Source organism: Boleophthalmus pectinirostris, unplaced genomic scaffold, assembly GCF_026225935.1.
Source record: "Boleophthalmus pectinirostris isolate CB_2022bp ecotype Guang Dong unplaced genomic scaffold, ASM2622593v1 HiC_scaffold_10, whole genome shotgun sequence".
Taxonomy (NCBI): Eukaryota; Metazoa; Chordata; class Actinopteri; order Gobiiformes; family Gobiidae; genus Boleophthalmus; species Boleophthalmus pectinirostris.
Window position 1 is genome coordinate 27202214 of NW_026570971.1, and position 20745 is coordinate 27222958.

The 20745-nt window shown below is 36.6% G+C and overlaps 3 protein-coding genes across 5 annotated transcripts in view; 1 reads left to right on the top strand and 2 right to left on the bottom strand.

Moving 5' to 3' along the window:
• Positions 1-593: 593 nt before the first annotated feature.
• Positions 594-3789, bottom strand: LOC110155004 (uncharacterized). Its single transcript, XM_020919051.2, has 6 exons — positions 3602-3789; positions 2994-3227; positions 2332-2595; positions 1812-2078; positions 1325-1459; positions 594-1242 (listed from the first exon to the last, which is right to left on the bottom strand). The coding sequence occupies exons 1-6, from the start codon at positions 3660-3662 to the stop codon at positions 986-988; spliced, it is 1218 nt and encodes a 405-aa protein (XP_020774710.1). The 5' UTR covers positions 3663-3789; the 3' UTR covers positions 594-985.
• A 1075-nt stretch (positions 3790-4864) lies between these two features.
• Positions 4865-9739, bottom strand: LOC110155008 (hereditary hemochromatosis protein homolog). Of its 3 annotated transcripts, XM_055162121.1 has the most exons (7): positions 9615-9739; positions 7363-7497; positions 6506-6674; positions 5917-6180; positions 5536-5802; positions 5267-5401; positions 4865-5185 (listed from the first exon to the last, which is right to left on the bottom strand). In XM_055162121.1, the coding sequence occupies exons 1-7, from the start codon at positions 9660-9662 to the stop codon at positions 5028-5030; spliced, it is 1176 nt and encodes a 391-aa protein (XP_055018096.1). In that variant the 5' UTR covers positions 9663-9739; the 3' UTR covers positions 4865-5027. The 3 variants fall into 3 exon arrangements, with proteins under 3 accessions (XP_055018096.1, XP_055018106.1, XP_020774715.1); XM_055162131.1 differs by lacking the exons at positions 7363-7497; positions 9615-9739 and adding an exon at positions 6956-7035; XM_020919056.2 differs by lacking the exons at positions 7363-7497; positions 9615-9739 and adding an exon at positions 6956-7029 and having other exon boundaries at positions 6506-6742.
• Positions 9287-20745, top strand: part of rragd (ras-related GTP binding D) — a 102370-nt gene continuing 90911 nt past the window's right edge. Inside the window, exons 1-4 of the mRNA XM_020919052.2 lie at positions 9287-9514; positions 10857-11152; positions 11918-12117; positions 12498-12612. Coding sequence (XP_020774711.1) covers positions 9391-9514; positions 10857-11152; positions 11918-12117; positions 12498-12612 — 735 coding nt within the window. The 5' untranslated portion in view covers positions 9287-9390. The remainder of the gene's footprint in view (positions 9515-10856; positions 11153-11917; positions 12118-12497; positions 12613-20745) is intronic.

A 20745-nucleotide genomic window follows, 5' to 3' on the forward strand; every position in this document is an offset into this window, starting at 1 on the left:
AGAGCCTTGGTTACACTTCGAATCTATTCATATAGCCTGAGGTTCCTGCTGTTACTCACAATTTCACTCCCCAGGGTTTGGCTTTTTTTGGTATGTATTATTTGATGGACAGTAGGCCTTTGAAAGGAATGATCTGCTGCTTCAGGGTCTGCGCTGCCTTGAATGTCTCCTGAAGTGCCCCAAACAGTGAAGCAATTATATGGCTTGTGTTTAAAAAAAAACTCTGTGATGCATGATGTCCACTTCCACTGGACACATGTTAATTGTAATTTCTACATATTGGACATAAAAATTTCATATTCCAAACAGATAAATCCTTCCCTAGATGTTTACTGTATAATCAACATATTTTTTTTTACCTGTGGGCTCTTTTAGTATAGAAGGACTGACATGATATGCCAGCAGTGGTCAGTAGGGGTAGCTGTTTTCGGCCATCTTGGATTCAGAGGAAATTTACTTGCAGTTACATATAAACACTGAAACCTCAATGGACAATGGCAGCAGAGGGCACTCTAGAGGCTCTCCACCACAGAAACCAATCATTAAGAGAGAGTTACTTTTAAGTATACTGTTTATTTAATATGGTGAAGGAAAGGCTGATCTTGTTACTGTCTTTTAACAGACAAAACTTGCTTATTCATGGAGACTTGGGCTCAGACAATTTGAAGACAACAAACAAGAATTTTCAGGATGTGGTTGCTACATTCATGTCGTTTAAAAAAAACATGACAATATCAAGTAATCCAAAGTAATCAGATTACGTTACTCATTTAATTAAATTTAATGGATTACGTTACAAACTACATTTTGGGGTATGTAATCTGTAATCTGTAGGGGAATACATTTTAAAAGTAACCTTCCCAACACTGGACACAGTAAATGCTCTAAAGCACATAATACATATTCACAGTAGCAGAAACAAACGGAAATAAAAATACATTTGAAGCAGAATTAAGAATGACTCTTTGCATTTCATGTAATGCAGTTAATTAGTCGATGCAAAGTAAGAGTCAGGCTTTTTATACGCAGGATAAAATTCGGGATCATGGTTATTTTGAAGCTCCATCATTTCAAGCCACTGGTTATAGTCGTCTTGATAACGGTCCGGAAGGTTTGAGCCGTAAATGAAAGCCAGTAGGACGTTTCTTATGTCTGGATAGAAAGTGGAGCTCTCGATGAAACTGTTCAACTGCTCTCTCAGCTCTGGTCTTGGGGGAGGAGGAGGTGGTCTTCTCATTTTGACTAAAACATAAATTACATTAGATGCTAATTTTGAGATATTGTAAATGATTCAGTTTTATTTTATGTTTTAAAATGTACTTACTCATTTTCAGTAAAATTGTTATTATGCAAGATATGACAAGAACGAATACAATCGTAGCACTAAATCCAAAAATGACAATAAGACTCTTATCCCAAAAAGTTTTATATATGTGCCGTCCATCAAGAGTATTTCCATCTGTAAAATAAGAAAAGATACACATTACTTGATTACATTATTTAAGTATAATAATAATAATAATAATAAAGTATTAATTATTTATTAATTTAATAACACCATTTAATTTAATTCTTAATTATGTATTATATACTTTATTAAAGGTCCACTATGTAACTTTTCTGGTGAACTATTTCCCAGCTGCTTGTGGTGACTTTTTATAATAATAAATGTAACATTGACAAGTTTAGATGTTAATGTCAGTGTCTCAGTTGAGACGGCCACAGCTTAATCTTATCTCCTGTATCCTTTGTCCACACGTACGCCAACTAAGTAATATTTGTTTATGAATTCTACACAAAAATAAACTTACTCCAATACACTGAAACATTGTTGCCCTCTGACTTTACAGCACAGCCGTAGGTGAGATGGGTGAGACGGAGAGAGATCCTGGCTGTCAATCTGAGGACCCACTCATCACCATCAGAGGGTAGCGGTCCAAAAACCGAGTAGCCACTGACATGGGGCGCTCCATCTCCAGTCAAATGCACTGACTTCACTGAGGGATCTGTTGTGGTCACATGACATATGAGGTACGCCTCATTGTTGTCTTCAACTGGTTTGGCGAAAATATGCAGCTCTAAGTAAAACCAAAACCAAAACAAACACAGAGACAATTAAACACAAACACCAAGTCTATGGTTCATGAATGATTCAAGTATATTTTTGATAAAAAGGATATTGTTACAACTTGAATAGATGCAGAAATATTTATATCACAACTAAAAAGAATTAAAAGGGAACATTGTCTACTTCTACAGCGTGAACAGAGAGAAAGGTGATTGGAGCAGAGACAAACTTATAGACAAGTTAGTTTCAATATAATATTTCACCTGTATTTTTAGGCGTTGACTTCAGTGCTGTTTGTTCGATCATCTTTGGGCATTCATTTTTGAGGAAAGTACTGAAGGCATGATTTCTGGTCTGTTGGTTGTCCCAGAGCTCTTTGATTTTAAAGGCAGAAGGTGACTGAGGGGTCCATTTTAAAGTGTCAGGGTCAAAGGTTATAAAGTCATTCCCATTCACAGCCCAAGCCTCAAAAGCAGATACGCTCCCATTGGAGGAGCGACTGCATCCTCGTCTTCGCTGCACCACATCTGTGGTAGAATATTGCACAAACATTTATAGTCAAAACAGTGAACTTCTCTATAATCTAAAATAAGGTAAAAAATAATAATTAAAAATTAACGTTTAATGTTATTTCAAACTTTATAAAACTACATATACAAATATACAAAATGTATACAAAAATATGCAATATACAAAAACATTTCTTACAGTATAGGCAGATTGATAAGTTATCTTTAAACAAGGTAATAATAATAGAAAATAGAATAATAGTAGGCTAATTCAATACTAAAAATGTAATAGTAACTCATAAAAACAATTATAGCATTCAGAATAGATGCCGTTAAACCCTGTGTAAACCCTGTGTAGTACAGTGTGTGCAAATAAACAATGGTCAAAAAAATAAACAAATGGAACATAAACTCACCCACTGCAAGTGCATGACTTTCAATGTTGTAAACAGCCTCTAGAATATTATAATGGGCTATTTCACAATTGTCAGGTATTAGTGAAGTTTGAAGTTTTGGTTTTAACTGTTCTTTTTTAGTGGCCCCATTGCAAAACGAAACTGCAACGCCATCATAAACAGTGAGCTGCTCAAAATGATATCCATGCTGGGATTTCACCAGGCCCGTAGAGAAGACCACCAGTCTGTGGGAATCTAAAAGAAAATCAAAATAGTCTAATGTTTATGTTATGCTCATTTGTTATTGTTAATGCAATTTCAGTATAGACACAAATACATAGACTATATTGTGACATGAGCGAGTAATGATTTTAACGTGTTCCTAATTTTTCTAATCTGTGTGCAATGTTTAGAATCGGTGCTATGAGTCAGGTAATGATTTAGCATTTATGAAACTGCACAAACTTAACACAAAAACATGTAATTTTTGTCAGATTAGTTGAAACAAGTGCAATACAAGTATATACATTACATTACAAGTGCAAACACTAAAATATAGATGGCTAAATAAAAAAAAAAAACACATTCCCAGGTGACAAAAATAAACAGAAAATAAAAACATTACTTACTTGATTCAACTATCAGATTTGACAGGGTGATCAGTGTGTAAAAAAAAACTGCTCTCGCCATCTTCTTCCCATTTTAGCAAGTGCAAAATAAGTGAAACTGGATCAAAGGTCATATCCAGATGCAAGATGTTATGATGTACAAAAAACAACTAAATAGAATAAAAAAGATGCAGAATGGATAACCTTTAACTACAGTGAAAATTGAAGCAAAACTGTATCGCACATTAACTTATATATATGTCAGCTTTATCTGTTGATCTGTTGATCCTAGAGACAGTGGTTGTTTTTTCATCCAGCAGCCAATCATTGAAGTATATAACACAAGCCCTGCCTTTTATTAAAATTATATTTGCATGCATAAAATTTAGAACCAATGAAAAGAAGTATCCAATATGATACGAGAGGATCTATTTAGTGCGGTCAGACGAGTTTGGGCAGTTAGTAACTTTGGAAATTGCATCCTGCGCATTTTAAAAGCAGAAGCACACAATAATATATGTGTGTAGTATTTCATACGTATGAAATTCGGGGTAAATTCCCTGACAATACAATACATTAATACATTCCAGAACATCAAAGTTAGAAGTTTAAGGTCTGGTTTCTTATGTTATTTGTAGGGTCATTCCAGCACCTACAACTTTGCAGTCTTTGTAATATTGTAGTAGCAATATCTCTAATTTAGATTTTGATTTGACTGAAAATAGACTGAAAACATTTTAGTTTAACACCAGTAAGAGTAGTGCAATGTTAATGCCAATGTTATCACCCTTAGAATGAATATTGTACATAGTTTGCAGAACTGGCCTTAAAATACAACTCACTAAATGATTTCACATAGAATTTAAAAACCGTCTTGTCAAACAAACTATTTTTGAGAGATAATGTACAAGAACAGAATTTGATACTCAGGGCATATAACCTGAAGATTTTGAAGCAATTATTTACTTGGCCAAAGAAACCATGTTAAGGATCCAAAAGTTTTTTATGGTAGCAGAAGGATGAAGCCTGACATATGCAGAGGTGCCTAATTTAGGGCAAGTTGAGTTTTGTTAAAGCAATGTGTCCTTCTTGATATTATACTCGTCGTACTTCTTTGATACATGTTACCTAATAAAGACAAATACGTAAAACATAAATAGATGTGGATATTGTTAACATTTGTGTCATACAAAAGACATACATACTTTAAGATATAAAGTAGAGAAAGAATAATAACTATATAATATTATGCATATAATTAACAGGCTCAATATTTATTGTGTGTACCTTTTATTTGCACTGTATTAACATAGTTACAGTTGAAGCAAATATAATGTAGGGCTCTTTGAAATGTGTATTGAATAATTAATACAATTCTGGTTATTTTAGCAAAGGGTAGAATTCAGAATCATAGTTGTTTTGAGTCCACATCATTGCACGCCATTGGTCATAGATCTGTCTTTGGCCGTCTTGAGTCGTAAATGAAAGACAGTAGGATGTTCCTTATGTCTGGATACAAAGTGGAGCTCTTGATAAAACCCTCTTCATAAAGCTTCTGTGTGAGCTCTGATCTTGGGGGAGGTCGAGACTGCTTTTTCATTTTAACTAAACATAAAAATTACATTAGACATATATTGGAATATTGTGAATTATTCTGTTCTGTTTTATGTTTTAAAATGCACTTACAATACTTCAATAAAATTATCATTGTACAGGATATGACAATGATCACTCCAATGATGGCAACACATCCAAAAACAGCAGGTAGAATCTTGTCCCTTAAACTGTAATAGATGCGCTGTCCATTAAGAGTTTTTCCGTCTGTAGAAAATAAAAAACAAATGTTACTTTTAATGATATGAAAAGTCGAATCTGTCAAGTAATACATTTAGTCAACTTTTGTTCAATCTATGGAAATTAAGTTGCTATGAGTTGATATTTGAAAAGAAACTTACTCCAAAATGTTGTGATATTTCCCTTCTCTGTTTGTACTGTGCAGCCGTACTGATAAATGCTCTGATCTGCTCTGATGCCAGCTGTGAGGAGAAGAACCACAGATCCATCTCCACCGGGTAAAGGAGCAGTCACTGACACCCATTTCACTCTGGGTGCACCGTCTCCAATCAGATGCACAGAGCTCACTGATTGGTCTGAGGACGTCACATGACACTTCAGCTGCACTTCATCGTTTACTGACGTGAGCTTGGCAAAAATCTGCACCTCTAAGGCAAAAAATAATAATAATAAAGTAAATTCCTCTTTCCTGGCATTGCAATCCATTGGTTTTCCTCATCACCACATAATATTTGTATAAAATATATTGCCTTGTTACTGACCTGTGTTTTCAGAGAGTGTGGTTAATACTGTTTTTCTCATGATCTCTGGACACCGATGATTAATAAAATGGGAAAAGGCAAATTTTTTAGGTTTGTTTTGGTTCCAGAGGTGTTGGACTCTTTGCGCTGTAGGGGATCTGGCTGTCCATTCTGAAATTCCAGGGTCAAAGGTCAGAAAGTCCATCCCATTGAGAGCCCAGAGCTCAAACCCAGAGACAGTGCCATCAGCAGATAGGCTGCAGCCTCGACGCCGCTGCACAACATCTGTGGAACACAGGATACAAGGGAAATATATTAGTCTAATGTATTGATTAAAATACAATTACATTTTAAGTTTGTTTGTCTTTGATCATAGATGTCACAATATAAGAATACTTTTTAAATCACATACCAAAAGAAACCACTAAAGTACTTGTTTTAAACTTGTAATACAGAAAGTTTGTTAAACAGTGACTGTATACACATTGTAGCCGACAAGTATTAACACAATAGACAAAACAAATGAGAGTGAATCCATGGAGAATGCATACTTGCTTGCAACACTTTGATATTGTGATCATTGATGATAATATAATATCACTTCACTTACCCACTGTGCTGTTTCTGAGCTTTTGAACATCATCGATAAACTCCAGAACATCAGCATAATGTTGGCCACAGTCTTCAGGTAACTCTGTGGATTTCAATCTGGACTTGAACTGTTCCCTCCAGGTCTCACCATCACAGAATGAGATGGCAACTTCATTAAACACAGTCAGCTGCTGAAAGTAAGGTCCAGAATCAGCTCTTGTACGAGCAGTTGACAAAAACTCAAGAGATAGTGAACCTAATGGAAAAAAATAAATAAACATAAAAACACATGGTTGTCAAGAGATGGAAAACTGACCACTGTAATAAAAAAAATACAGTGTAGCTGCTAAGAAGAGAAATAGAGAAATTTTTTTTACATATACTAATAACGCATCATACATTCTACACAATATCTAAATACATTACGTAGTCCAAGAATTAAAATGCATGAAAACATTGAAAGACTTACCATGAACTGATGTTACTAATGATAGGAAACTTAGTACAGAAATTTGGAGAAAACTGTATTGCAGCATCATTCTGTGTGTGTCCACTGCAAAGTAAAAGCTATTTTCATCTGTTCAGAAAGCAGTTATGGGGGCTGGCACATTAGCGTAGCTGCTTGGAAACAGCGAACAGACCAGTCGAGCAACTTACGGGAAGTTCACAATGAAAATATGTAGTTCTACCACTTGCACTGCAGTTCTCACTTCTCACATGCAACCAAACACAGTCCATTACAGACCACAAGTGGAACTCAAGAGAAGACAATATACATGTTACAGTGCAAAACATTCAGAGAACTGTACCCTTAGAATAAAGCAATTTAATAGCAGAGGGCATTAAAGAATATGAGAACCAGTTAGTCTTTCGTACCGGAGCATAAAACCGATACCCTGAAGGCATCATGATGAAGTCAGGAGTCCAAGGATGGAGGGGCTGAGCCTGGAGACACTTTGCTTTGCTCAGCACTTGCTCCTCTCGCAGTCTGTAGCTCCCTCCGTTTGACCCCTGTGATTTTTGAGCAGGTTTAATGTTCACATTACACCAATTACAACACAAATTATATTATTAGTATTAAGTGTGTACATGCTAGAAAATTTAAATAAATAAATAATAGTAATAATAATACTACATTTTAATCATTAGGTGCCTCTCTGGACACTCAGCATCACCTTACAACAACTTAAATACTACTAAAGCGAGACAGTATTTTAATTGCTTGAATGTATCTAATTTAATTGACTTACATTAGCCATTAGCTATTAGCTATCCTCCCTGGAGACCTATGTAGCATGTTTTGAGTTGATTGGGGAAACCAGAGTGTCCCCATCAGTGCGACCCGGGGATCAAACCTGTAATCTTTCTGCTGTGAGGCATGAGTGCTAGCCACTCAGCCACTGTGCCACCACAGACATTGCAGTTATGGTTTGGTGGTGTGGTGGAGTGAATAGGCCAGTCTGAACAGGTGTGTTTGAGCTTGGATTTAAAAGTCAGTGTTGCAGAGGTCAGGAGGGAGAGTATTCCAGAGCTGAGGAGCATAGAGACTGAAGGCTCTGCTCCCCATGGTGACGAGACCAACTAAATAAATAAATAAACATAAAGCTGACAAATTTGTCAGAAGGAGAGTCTGCTATCTGCTTGATTCCATGGAGATATTGCAATGTTATTGCTTTGCCTAGACTGTTCCACAGTATAGCATTAAACTTTTCTTTCTACGTGAAAGCAAGCAAGCAGGTGATACAATGCCATCAAGTTAGATCTGTGGAGGAGACCCTGCTCAAAATAACAATGCATAGTTTTTGAGTGTTGCAATAAAACACACAACTGCAAATTAATACAGACACACATGTTTAATGCCATACTTTGGAACATTCCAGACAAAGGAATAAAATGCATTGATAAGCAGGTGGTAGTCCATAACCAGAAATACAACATAGTGAACCATTTCAAAACTTAACTATATAGGAGCAGTTCATTAATTCATTTTTAAATGGTCATGAGATACACATAACAAACTTTCCTGTAAATGCTCCCTCTGAATCTGTGCCAGCTCAACAAATATTTGAGCGACAGCCAATTGTCATATTTAGTTTTCTTTAATAACATTGCAAGATTCTCTTCTAGACCTACCTTTGATTTTGCAACATGTGAATAAAAGCCACAAATATCTGTGTAATCCCTCAGTTGTGTTTCTTTATGAACATGTCCCTCTTATTACTCACAACAGATTTTGCAGTTAAAATCTTTCCTAGAGCTGTGTTTTGTTTCATTTACATGTCTGAGTAATACTTTATTAGTCTGTCTAGATCCCCAAAGCTCAAAATGCTCTGTTCCACCTTGTGATGTCATGAAGTGATAGTTTTAAGGTTAACAGCTCCCTTTTTTACCTTTAGTTCAGTAGAGATCAGCAGTTCCAGGATGATTCTAGTGAAGGTGTATGAAGTTTAAAAACACAGTGGAGCACTTCCTGTATTACCACATGACATCACCAGGTGGAATAGAGTGTTTTCAATGTGAGAGAAGAACCCAAACTAAATATGCAGGGTTTGTGTGTTAAATGTGTGAATGAAACAAAACAAAACAAAACTGCAGGTATGTTTATGATGAGGAAACTTTATAACAGATCAGAAGATAGCGTAATTTCAGGTTGCATTTAAGGTGTGCATGTCAACGTTTTCTCATTTTAACGCATGTTTTTATTGTAAATTGTTGAAAGACTTTGACAACGTGACCCGAGGAGCTTCTGTGTCCCCCCCATGGTCCCAGGAACAGTCGGAGTGCCGGAGCGGGGTGAGGGTTCAGCAGCATGGCTCGCTCCACTCAAATGACAGCGCGGGGGAAAGTTTAGGCACCGCTAAACATTCCCGGAACCGACAGCCAAGCGACCGCAAACACAACAACATGTCCGGCAGCGAGAGGAGCACCGTGCCCGGGGAGGAGGACAGCGACACCGGCTTGGATTACTACGACGATGAGGACGAAATCGAGGCGTTCGCGGAGGCTCAGCTGGGCGGCGAGGACGGAGGTAGGGAGGCGGGATTTGGAGCTGTGTCCCCGGGCAAGGTCACGGAGAATTCCTGGTAGTTGACTCAAGGCATTTAAGAGATCGCACAGTTTTAACTCACCTCAAACACGGCACCAAACGCAGCAGAGTTTAGCTTTGAGTTTAGCATGTTGCAGGTAAAGCTAATGACTTCTTTTGGCTAACCTAGCTTGGAGAAACTGTCACTGTCAAATAAAACCAGTTTTAGATATTGTATACCAGATATGTAAATATGTATACATTGTAAATCCTTAAAATATGATTGATTACACTGACTAATCCTCAAGAAACTATATTTTTTTCCTTTAAAAGCGGCTAAGAAGGAGACACTTTGCTAACTTTTAATATGTGCAAAAATGTGCGTGCTGCTCTGAGCGTCAAAAGTGGGCGTGTCTCATAATATTTACGTTCATCTCACCACCAAAAAGTTCAAATTAATCGATATAAAATTATTGCAAACTATAGTTGTGAAAATAAAAGACCAGGAATGGAAAATAAAATTAAATAATTTGTCAAAACAACAACGAGCAGAGGAATGCATTATTATAATAACACCAATTTTACAGTGGTCTCTGAATGCATCTATAGATTTTCCTTCCTTGGGGTAAGCTGCTTTTGCCTGTAACGATCAATAGGTAGATCAGGTTCTCAGCAGAAATTTGAGAAACACTAGCATTCTGTCCACTCCTTCAGATGGAAAATGCCTCTCTAGCCCACCACTGTCCAGTCACATTTGCATAAATATCTAACTACCACAGCAACAAGAGTATGTGAACAATTTAACACAATACTGCAAAATATATTAGTGTTTAGCTACTACAGAAAAGCCTAAAAATGGAAACTCATAGACATTTTGGTTTTGCAAGGTATCACACAATTGTTTTTGAATAGTTGCACTTGCAGTTTTTTATTATTTTCAGTTCACTGGAAATTATTTATTCACCGTGTTTTATTAAGTGTTGCTTTTAAATAATTTAATTTAAATGTGCACTGTGTAACTTTTCTGGTGGAGGGTCCAACACCTGCTTTTCTCAATGGAAATATTGCCTGGATTGTTCCACAGTATGGCATTACATTTATTTATCTCTATGGAGAGACAGCAGGTGACACCACAGGTCAGGTTACAAGTCTGAACTGTGGAGAGCCGAGACTGTTCATAATAAGAATGCATGTTTTTAAGTTAATAAAACTCATGTTATTGAGTAAATGCAAGATGGATATGTTTAATACCATACAGGGACATTATACCGGTGCACCTTTAAATTGCAATAACAGTGCAGTTCTTTCCATCAGTCTTTCTTATACATTCTTTATCTCTTTGTAGAGTTGGGCTTCAGTGATTCCTTAAATGGAGAAGTCAAACCCAGGATTTTGCTCATGGGGCTGAGGAGGAGTGGGAAGTCCTCCATCCAAAAAGTCGTGTTCCACAAAATGTCACCAAATGAGACTCTTTTTCTGGAGAGCACCAATAAGATCTGCAGAGAGGATGTGTCCAGCAGCTCCTTCGTCAGCTTCCAGATCTGGGATTTCCCCGGCCAGATCGACTTCTTTGACCCCTCCTTTGACTATGAGATGATTTTCAGAGGGACAGGGGCTCTCATCTTTGTCATTGACTCACAGGTTTGTACTTTTATTTTATATTTTTGTGGACAAGCAAAGTACCTTAACAACAATGTTTTAACAATATGCAGGCAGTAGAGACAAGTCACCCCTGCAAAATAAAATAAAAGCTTGGTGGGGCTTTTGTGGTTAGATAAAAATCTGTAAAACATATAGGCTTGACTAATTTAATTTTTTTGTCTAAGTACAGTTATTGAAAATGTCATTAAATTGAGTGCCACTAAGAAAAAAATAATGAAACCGATTATGTCCCTTTTGACTACAACTATTGCTAAGTAAGTCTACAACATATTTCTTGTTATTTGAAGAAAAGAGGTAGAGCACTTCACTGGGTCATAAAAAAGTTGAAAATAGCAGTACAGGTGCTCTACAAGGGTTAAACTTGTAATCTTAACAGAATGTAGCCCTTACTGAAAAATGTAAAGGTGGCAAAGTGTGATATTTCTTGTTATTTTGCCAAAAAGTCTATTGTTGGAAAATCACAACAATGTTTTTCCATGTATATGAGCAAATTCATCTTGCGAAATTACAAATATATTGTATAAGCACGTCTCAGGGGTTAAACTAATTCAGATGTGTGCTGTCTGCAGTTTTTGAGCAATAATAAAACAGTGAACAAAAGCAACAACATCTCTTTGGAGACAAGGCACTTGGTGGACCCCCTCCCATCAGAAAAAAGTTATATAGTGCACCTTTGAAAGACAGTGCATACAGTATATTCCCTATTTCTCACACTTTTTCACACATGTATTTTATTTTTTCCAGGATGATTATGTAGAGGCTCTGAGCAGACTGCACCTGACTGTGACCAGAGCCTACAAAGTGAACCCAGACATCAGCTTCGAGGTTTTCATTCACAAAGTGGACGGACTCTCAGACGACCACAAGATCGAGAAGCAAAGAGACATCCACAAACGAGCCAATGATGACCTCGCAGACGCAGGCCTAGAAAAAATACATCTGAGGTAAAGGAATCATTAATTAACTCATAACCAAGTCTTTAAGATATTAAATAAAGACAATGTACACTTTTTTAGATTAAATGTTGTTTCTAGGGGTTATAAAGCATGAGATATCAATGCAAAGGGATCAGAATGTATTTAAAGATGCACTATGTAACTTTTGACATAGAAGGTTTGCCACCTGCTTGTCTCCATGGAGATGTTCTACTGTAGTATATAGAGACATGGAGTACAAGTTATATAAGTTTAATTTCATATTGTGGAAGATTCTAGCCAAAGCAATAAGATTTCCATGGAGACTAGCAGGGGGCAGACCCCCAAACCAGAAAAGTAACATGGTGCAGATTTAAAACTGTGATATTTGTTATGTTTTATTCTTCCAGTTTCTATTTGACCAGTATATACGACCACTCCATATTTGAGGCCTTCAGTAAAGTGGTACAGAAACTCATCCCTCAGCTGCCTACACTGGAAAACCTGCTCAACATCTTCATTTCTGTGAGTTATGGTTGTAAACAATTTCAAAATATTATAATATCTCTAATTTCATATGATCAGGATTAAGACATTTTGGAATATTTAGTTTTATAAGAGTATAATCATGATAAGTACTTCACATTTATGAGGCTTATATTGGAATGGTATGAAAGGGTTACTACTATATTATTATCATACTTACCTGCAGGTGCACTGTCTAGCCACTAGGGTGTAGTGTTGTACAACAGATTCAAACTTGAAACGTCTGGTCTGCTTCAACACAGATCAATTTTACGTGCATTAGTGAAGTTCTACGTCTTACAGTGAGACAAACATGGCCTATAAATCTTCATTACTGTGGGATTAGATGGGACATTACATATTGATCTAATTTGCATGCAACTTTCCAAAACTTGTGCAGTATTGAACCAACAAAATCAAAGTCTCTCATTGATCAAAGAGACTAAATTAAATCCACATTTTCATGTGTGTCCTTGCTTATCTTGTTTTTGTTGAGAAACTTGCCCCATGAAAATTGTGTCAACACCTTTGCGCACTTTTTAAACATACAGACATTATTGAGGTATAATAACTTCATTGGGCTTTTGGTGCAACACAAAACTACCAAACTTAATATATTTAATTTAGTTTTGTCATATTAGGTTTTTTTTTTATCTATATTGTTTAGCACTTTGGAGCAGTTCTTGACCATGGTATTTGGTTTGGCAATAACACTGTTCTTATTTTTTTTTAAATGTAACTGTTACCCTTAAACAACCAAACTTCTTTATTCTTAATAACTTGTTTCTAGTGAATAATATAAAAATTTCAAATTCAAACTCAAATTATATAATTTCAACAGAAAGTAATAGTAGTAGTTCTCTATTACTATGTAGTCTCTTACACAAGTCAAGCCAGGTCAAGTTCATTTTATTTGAATAGCACCTGTCATACACATACCCTCAGTTATGTGCTTTACACATAATTTCTTGCATACATATGTACTAGTAGTACTTTGCCCATTTTATCTGACTTTATTTGTATTGATATTTTTTTTTCCTTTTTTCTTTCCTTTGAACAGGGACAGATACAACAAACATAAATTAACAAGAAATCATTAATCAGAGTATCACAGTATTTATAGTCTCAGCTAATTTACAACACCAGTACTAAGAAGGGCTTTTAAAACTTTAGATTTCACTAAAAAGCAATTGCTCAAATGAGTATTGATTAGAATCGATTAGTGAATATACATTTTCCTGACAGCCCTGTATTCATTACCCATCTCTACCAAAGTGCATTACTAATTAAAAACACTTATCATTTACATTGCACTGACAGATTGCAACTTCAGTCACTAATTGAAAAACAGACCTGAAGACAGCAGATGACAGGGCAGCCTCTCCTTCTGGGACATCCACTGCTGATAAACAGTCATAAACACTTTTTGATTAAAACAAAGACTCCCTGAGGTGGAGCATATTGTCATTAATCCATGCTGTGTGCGTGTCTGTCCTGTCCCACCTGCTTCGGGGGCAGCTTCAGGGAGTGTTCAGTTTGATGGTCAAGGGCACTGTCTGCTCCATGGGCTCACAGGCGAACTCAATATATCATGTCACTTATCTACCAGGGACAGAGATATGAAGATTATTTTAGATCTGTTAATGGCCTTCTCCCTGATTTTACCTGATCTTAGAGAACACATATGGTGCTTGAGCCTGTTATAATTTAAATTGCAATATTAATCTAAAATGACTTAATAAAGGAAACAAATCGCTGACTTCCACGTTATAAAATTGCTGTGCCTAATGGGAGCTGATGTCACTGTGAACGTCATCTCAACAAAGAGTCGGCACCTTTGATGGATATCTGCAGATCAAGCGTGAAGAGAATATTTTTAATTTGTAACAAAATGACTAAGCGACGCTGACAAATCTGACGTGAATCACCAATTAAGAAAATAAAATTGGGGAACGAAGTAACAACAGAACAGTGGGTATTTGCCGGTGGCAGTGAAAACGAAGATTGATCTGCAATACGGCATCTTGAAAGTCATTAAAGATTGCTCAAACATGCACAAATCACTTCAAATACAACTCTGAGTGGGTAAATGAGAAGAGGAAACAACTATAACATGGTTAAAAGCTCTGAGTTTTAGTTAAGTTTATTTTGCATAACAGGTCTGCTTTAAAAACTTGAAAAACAGAACTAGTTCAGCGTATTTGTTTTGTTTCTTTTATTACATCGTTTTAGAATATTGTGTTTTAATATGTGCAAATTATAACATAATTATCCACGGGTGTCATGGATTATGACTATATAGCAGACACAAGCTGTACAACTGTGATTTTAATTGTAATATGATATTATACTAGTCTGTATATCTCCCACTTCTCTCGTCTTACTCATTTGTACACAGCTCGCCTTTTCTTCCTCTGCATGCTCAAGCTCCCTCACTGTGTGCAATGTAATCTGATTTTTATACATGGCTGATGCAATGACTCAATTTTTATATTTCCTAGTTTGTCTATAAAAGATGTTTTCGACAGTAAGAGATGAGAGATCATGTCCCTGATTGACTATTATACCACAGGTTCTGAGGGCATTCACAAAAGCAGAACAAAAGTGTATTTGTTCAAGCTTTTAAGACAGAAGTGTTAATACAAAATATAAAGTCATTTCTTTGCTAATTTATTTCATCTTTAGTCTGGTTGAGGTAATATCTGTTGCAGTTTTCTAACAATAGCATATTTTGTGAAATCACTATAGTAAAATATGCCAAGAGAACATTCTGGTATGTTTTTGCCGTGTCATGTTTGGAAGACCTTACATGACCTTCACCTGCTGTAACCTTGACTGGATAGAAACTAATAGTGCCTATGTATTTTTCACCATTTCCTGATTATAAATGACAGATTTTGCTACAGGGGACAACAAAGAGATCCTTAACTGTGAATGGCCCATATTTCACTAGTCTGATCTATGTTATAATGTTGTTTCCTCATGGGGTTGTGTTTTGTTTCATTCACACAATTAACTTGCAGTTCTTTCAAAGAGAAAACACTCCGTTCCACCTTGTGATGTCATGTAGTAATCATAGACCATATAAAGAGATGGACAAAGTGAGTGTAATGTCAGCCATAGTGTTCAGCTCCACTCAAATGAACAGGAGTGAATTTGGAGCCAGGCTCTATATTAAGAATAGGATTTTCTAGCGTGTTAGATATGTCCATTTATATATACAGTCTATGGTGGTAATACAGGGAGCACTTCACTGTGTTTTTAAACTCCACACACCATCACTAGAATCATTTGGATCATTTCAGTCCTGGAACTGTCCCTTTCTACTGAACAAAAGGTCAAAGTTTGCTGTTAACTTGAAAACTACAGCTTCATGTCATTAAAAGGTGCAATAGAGCATTTTGAGCTTTGGCAATGTACACAGACTAATAATTCAGAGTGACTTAAACATGTGAGAATGACACAAAACATGTATGTATGTTTTTGTTATGTATGCACAAATGTTATGTTTTTGAGGAGGTAACAACATTATAACATGGCATAAAGTTCACAAGAGTCAGTTTTGCTGACTGCTGAGGATCATTAGCCTTACTGTAACCTTAACTGGACTATGTGGTTTTTCACAATTTCCTGGTTATAAAGGACAGGTTTCCCTACAGGGCACATAAAGTGTAACTTAACCTTAAAGTTAATCATTTGCTGCTGATACCAAGATTACATTTATGAAGCCAATTTTAAACAATAACACTAGAAGCTCCAGTACATACAGCGTTGTTTTAATCCCCTATTCTGTTTCTGTTGTATCAGATAGGTCTTATCTTCTCACAACAAAGCAAGAGCAACTCCAAAACTTGAAAGCGAAAAGTATATAGACACTTTTGAACAATGCCTTTGAATGAGGAGTTGTACTTTTGTCAGTGACTTCAAACCTTTTCATCAAAGTTTTCTTGACCCAAGCTCTGCGTGCCCTCTGCAGCACCCAAGGAGCAGACCCTCTTCTTTGTGGATTGTGTTGTTGTTGAATTTATTTTACAGATAGAAGCTGTAGTTCTATGCAACAAGAGTCAGAGACAAGTTCATATTGACCATAGTTAAAGGTCCTGTAGTACGCAAAATTTATTCTTGTGAGCTTTTAGCCATGTTAGAATGCTGTTACCACCTGAAAAGCATACCTGGAGTTGTGTTTTGTTTCATTCACACGTTTGAGTTACCTTTAATTATAAATCTGTCGACATTTCCAAAACTCAAAATGCTCCGTTCCACCTTTTGATGTCATGAAGTGTCAATTTTCAAGTTAATAGCTACCTTTTACCTTTAGTTCAGTAGAGATTTGCAATTCCAGGCTGAAATTATCCAGATGATTCAAGTGAAGGTGTATGGAGTTTGAAAACACTTTCTGTATTACCGCATGACATCACAGGGTGGAACAGAATGTTTTCTGTTTGAGAGATTTGTGTGTTAAACATGTGTGAATGAGATCTGAAAATAGAGTGATATGGGCGTTTTAATGCTGTACATGGCATTCTTTAGGCGTCAGTAACTGCATTTGAATAGGGATGACCTAAAAGTGCTTTTTTTTGTCACATTAACTTTTACTTTATCATTCAGAAAGTTTGATTTTTATAAAGGTGATCACAAAGTAGAGCTAATATGATGTGTTAAACAGTGGAAATGAGAAGGCAGGTTTAACTGTATAGGACAGTGTGTACACAAATTATTTCAAAGTGCTTTACACAATATGAAAGGCATATTAAAATCACAACATAAGAAAATCAAAACATAAGTAATCATCGTAAAATGTACGGTAAAGAAAAAGCAAAGAAAGAGGAAAAACATTTCAATCATATTCAACGGAACTTTTCACTACAGTTTTCTTTCTTTCTTTTTTTTTTCATTCTAGGTCAAAGTGTTATTAAAGCTTCACTGTGTAACTTTTGCCAAAAAATATTCCACAAGTAAGGCATGTTGTTTTTGTTTTTTTTTTCATTTTGGATTGTACTAAAAAAGCTAGAAAAAAGTCCTTACTGTGAGGGCTTGCATCTCCACAAACCTAACTCGGTCTCCATGGGTGTTGTTGTTTTCTTTGGCTATGATCCTCCACAGTATTATGGCATTAAGTATATCTATTTCCATGGAGAATGTTCCAATGGAATCATGCAGGTGACATGCCATCTCCAAAAAGTTACACGATGTTGCTTTGAGTTCAACATAAAAAATGACAAAATCTTTTATCTTGATGTGTTTGGATTCAAAAGCTCTCTTATCACCATAGACGCCATCATGTGACGCCACCAGGTCACGTTACAACTCATATCTGTGGAGAATCAACCCTGTTTCATGTCATATTTCCTGTTGCACAATCACAGCAGAATCTTCATATTCATATCAAATAGGGACATAAAACATGGCCCACCTAAACAGTTCAAAGTTGGAGCAGTGTCTCATGTCTTTTGTGATCTCTGTCTTTTTCACAGTGAGTTTTTTGATTGACGGATAAAAGCTGAGCACATGTGGTGGCAGAGGGAGGCTGACTCTCCTTGTACTGCACCCACACAGTTCAAGGCATGCAGGGGTCATTATACTCTGCATATATTTGTATCATAACATTGCACCTTTGTATTCCCCTGAGAAAACTTTTAAATATGCTTGGTTCTTGTTGTGTGCCAAAATTCCTGTTAGGGATGCAAGGCTACAAGTTAATTCTCACTGGCATGTTCTTAATAAAACTTTTCACTCACAAGGTCAGTATTTGAAACTGAATATTGTGCACATGAAAGCAACTATTTTGATGACAAAATAAATGTACGCTGTTGTACTAAATTGTCAAGGTAAATACATTTCAGTGGTTTATGTGTGTTTGTGTTTTATAATTGGGAGGTTCATGGCTTATAGCAAGGATTTTAGTAACTTTAGAATGGGTCCCTAATCTTAAAGCTGCACTGTGTAACTTTCCTAGTGGAGAGCCCTCCACCTGCTTGGAGATGTTACTGTGTTCCACGGTTGAGATTAAACCTATTAAATCTAAATCAAAGGAGTCAACAGAAAATTTGGCTTTTAGAGGACAGATCTAGGAAGAGGTGCCCCTATTTACAAAGAGAATCAATGCTATACGTAGATGAGTAATGTCATACAATGGAATATTCCAAGCAAAGCTGTAACATCTTCATGGAAACAAGCAAGTGATGGATCCTCCATCTGACAAGTTACGCAATGTATTACAGTCCCTGACAAAAGTCTTGTCACTTATCCATTTTGTAGAAACAAAAGCTTATAACTTGACTTTAAATGAATCGATTGGTTTTAGAAATGTCTCATATGAAAGCTAAAACCCTCCCAAATTATGCTCAATAAACTAAAATAAATTTGCTTCACTGAAAAAAGATTGATCATTTAATGAACACAGAAAGGTCAGATTTTGGCAAGACAAAAGTTTTGTCGCCTACAGAAAATTGAACAAATAATTTACTTCAAATACAAAAATATGTTGCATAACGTCAGTGAATTAAGTAGTGGTGCTGTGAGCTCCATATTTAATATCTTGTCTGACTTCCATGAGCTTCAAGGACTACATCCATGCGGTTCCACAATGATTCATACAATTTGTTGATGAAGTCATCAGGAATAGCAAAGAAAGCGTCTTACATGCCTCCCAGAGTTCATCAAGATTCTTTGGTTTTGCCTTCCATGCTTCCTCTTTCATTCTACCCCAGACCTGCTCAATGATGTTCATGTCTGGTGACTGGGCTGGCCAGTCCTGGAGCACCTTGATCTTCTTCGCCTTGAGAAACTTTGATGTTGAGATAGAATTATGCGATGGAGCACCATCCTGCTGCAAAATTTGACCCCTTTTATGGTTGGGAATGTAAGAGGAGCTAATACTTCTTGATATTTTAGGTTATTGATATTGCCTTCCACCCTGCAAATGTCTCGCACACCCCCATACTGGATGGAACCCCAGGCCATGATTTTTCCGCCACCAAACTTAACTGTTTTCTGGGTGAATCTTGGATCCATGTAGGCTCCAGTAGTTCTCCTGCAATATTTGCGGTGGCTGTGATGTAATTCAACCGAGGATTCATCTGAGAAATCCACCTTCTGCCACTTTTCCGGTGTCCATCTTTTTAGCAGGCTGTGGGCCTTGGCAAATGTCACACAGCTTTTTAATTGCCTTTTGTTTAGTGCTGGTTTCTGTGCACTGATTCGACCATGGAGGCCATTTTGAGACAGAATTCTACAAACTGTTGTGGTTGACACAGGGACTTGAGGTGACCAGGCCTGGTGGAGCTCTGCTGCAGTGGAAAAGGGGCTGGCCGTGGATTTTCGAATCAACAAACGGTCCTCCCGAGCAGTCGTCTTGCGGGGTCTGCCGGACCTGGGCTTGTCAAAAACATCTCCAGTCATTTCAGATCTTTTTCTTATTCTTTGTACTTGACGCTGAGACACATTGAAGGTGTCACCACCTCAGCAGTGGATCTGGTCTTCAGCCTCTTGATAATTAACGCTTTGGTCTCAGGGTGGATCTTAGGCATGTTGTCAGAGGTCAAGTTGCAGTTGATGTGAAGGTCTGGTGTGCTGGGGTTCTTTTTATACACACCCACTAACTGATTGATCAGTAACTGATCACAGGTGAGGCTATCTAGGATTGGGTGCATCGTATGACAAGGTGACAAGACTTTTGTCTTGCCAAAATCTGACCTTTCTGTGTTCATTAAATTATCAATCTTTTTTCAGTGAAGCAAATTTTTTTTAGTATAATGAGCATAATTTGGGAGGGTTTTAGCTTTCATATGAGACATTTCTAAAACCAATCGATTAATTTAAAGTCAGGTTATAAGCTTTTGTTTCTACAAAATGGATAAGCGACAAGACTTTTGTCAGGGACTGTACGATAACCATTAATATCAAAGCTGTGTGAAATGGCAATAAATATATAACAAACAAGTACATTTATTAAAACAAACATTTTAATAATATTTTATGGACATTTGGGTAAATATTCAAATATTCACCCACTGTTTGCTCTGGATTCTAAACAATATGTATTGGCATCAGCCATGAAAAAACAAAACATATGTGGGTGCTTGTCTCATTTCCATACTGCTCTATAGGTTTCTTTAGTTCTATGTGTGAACT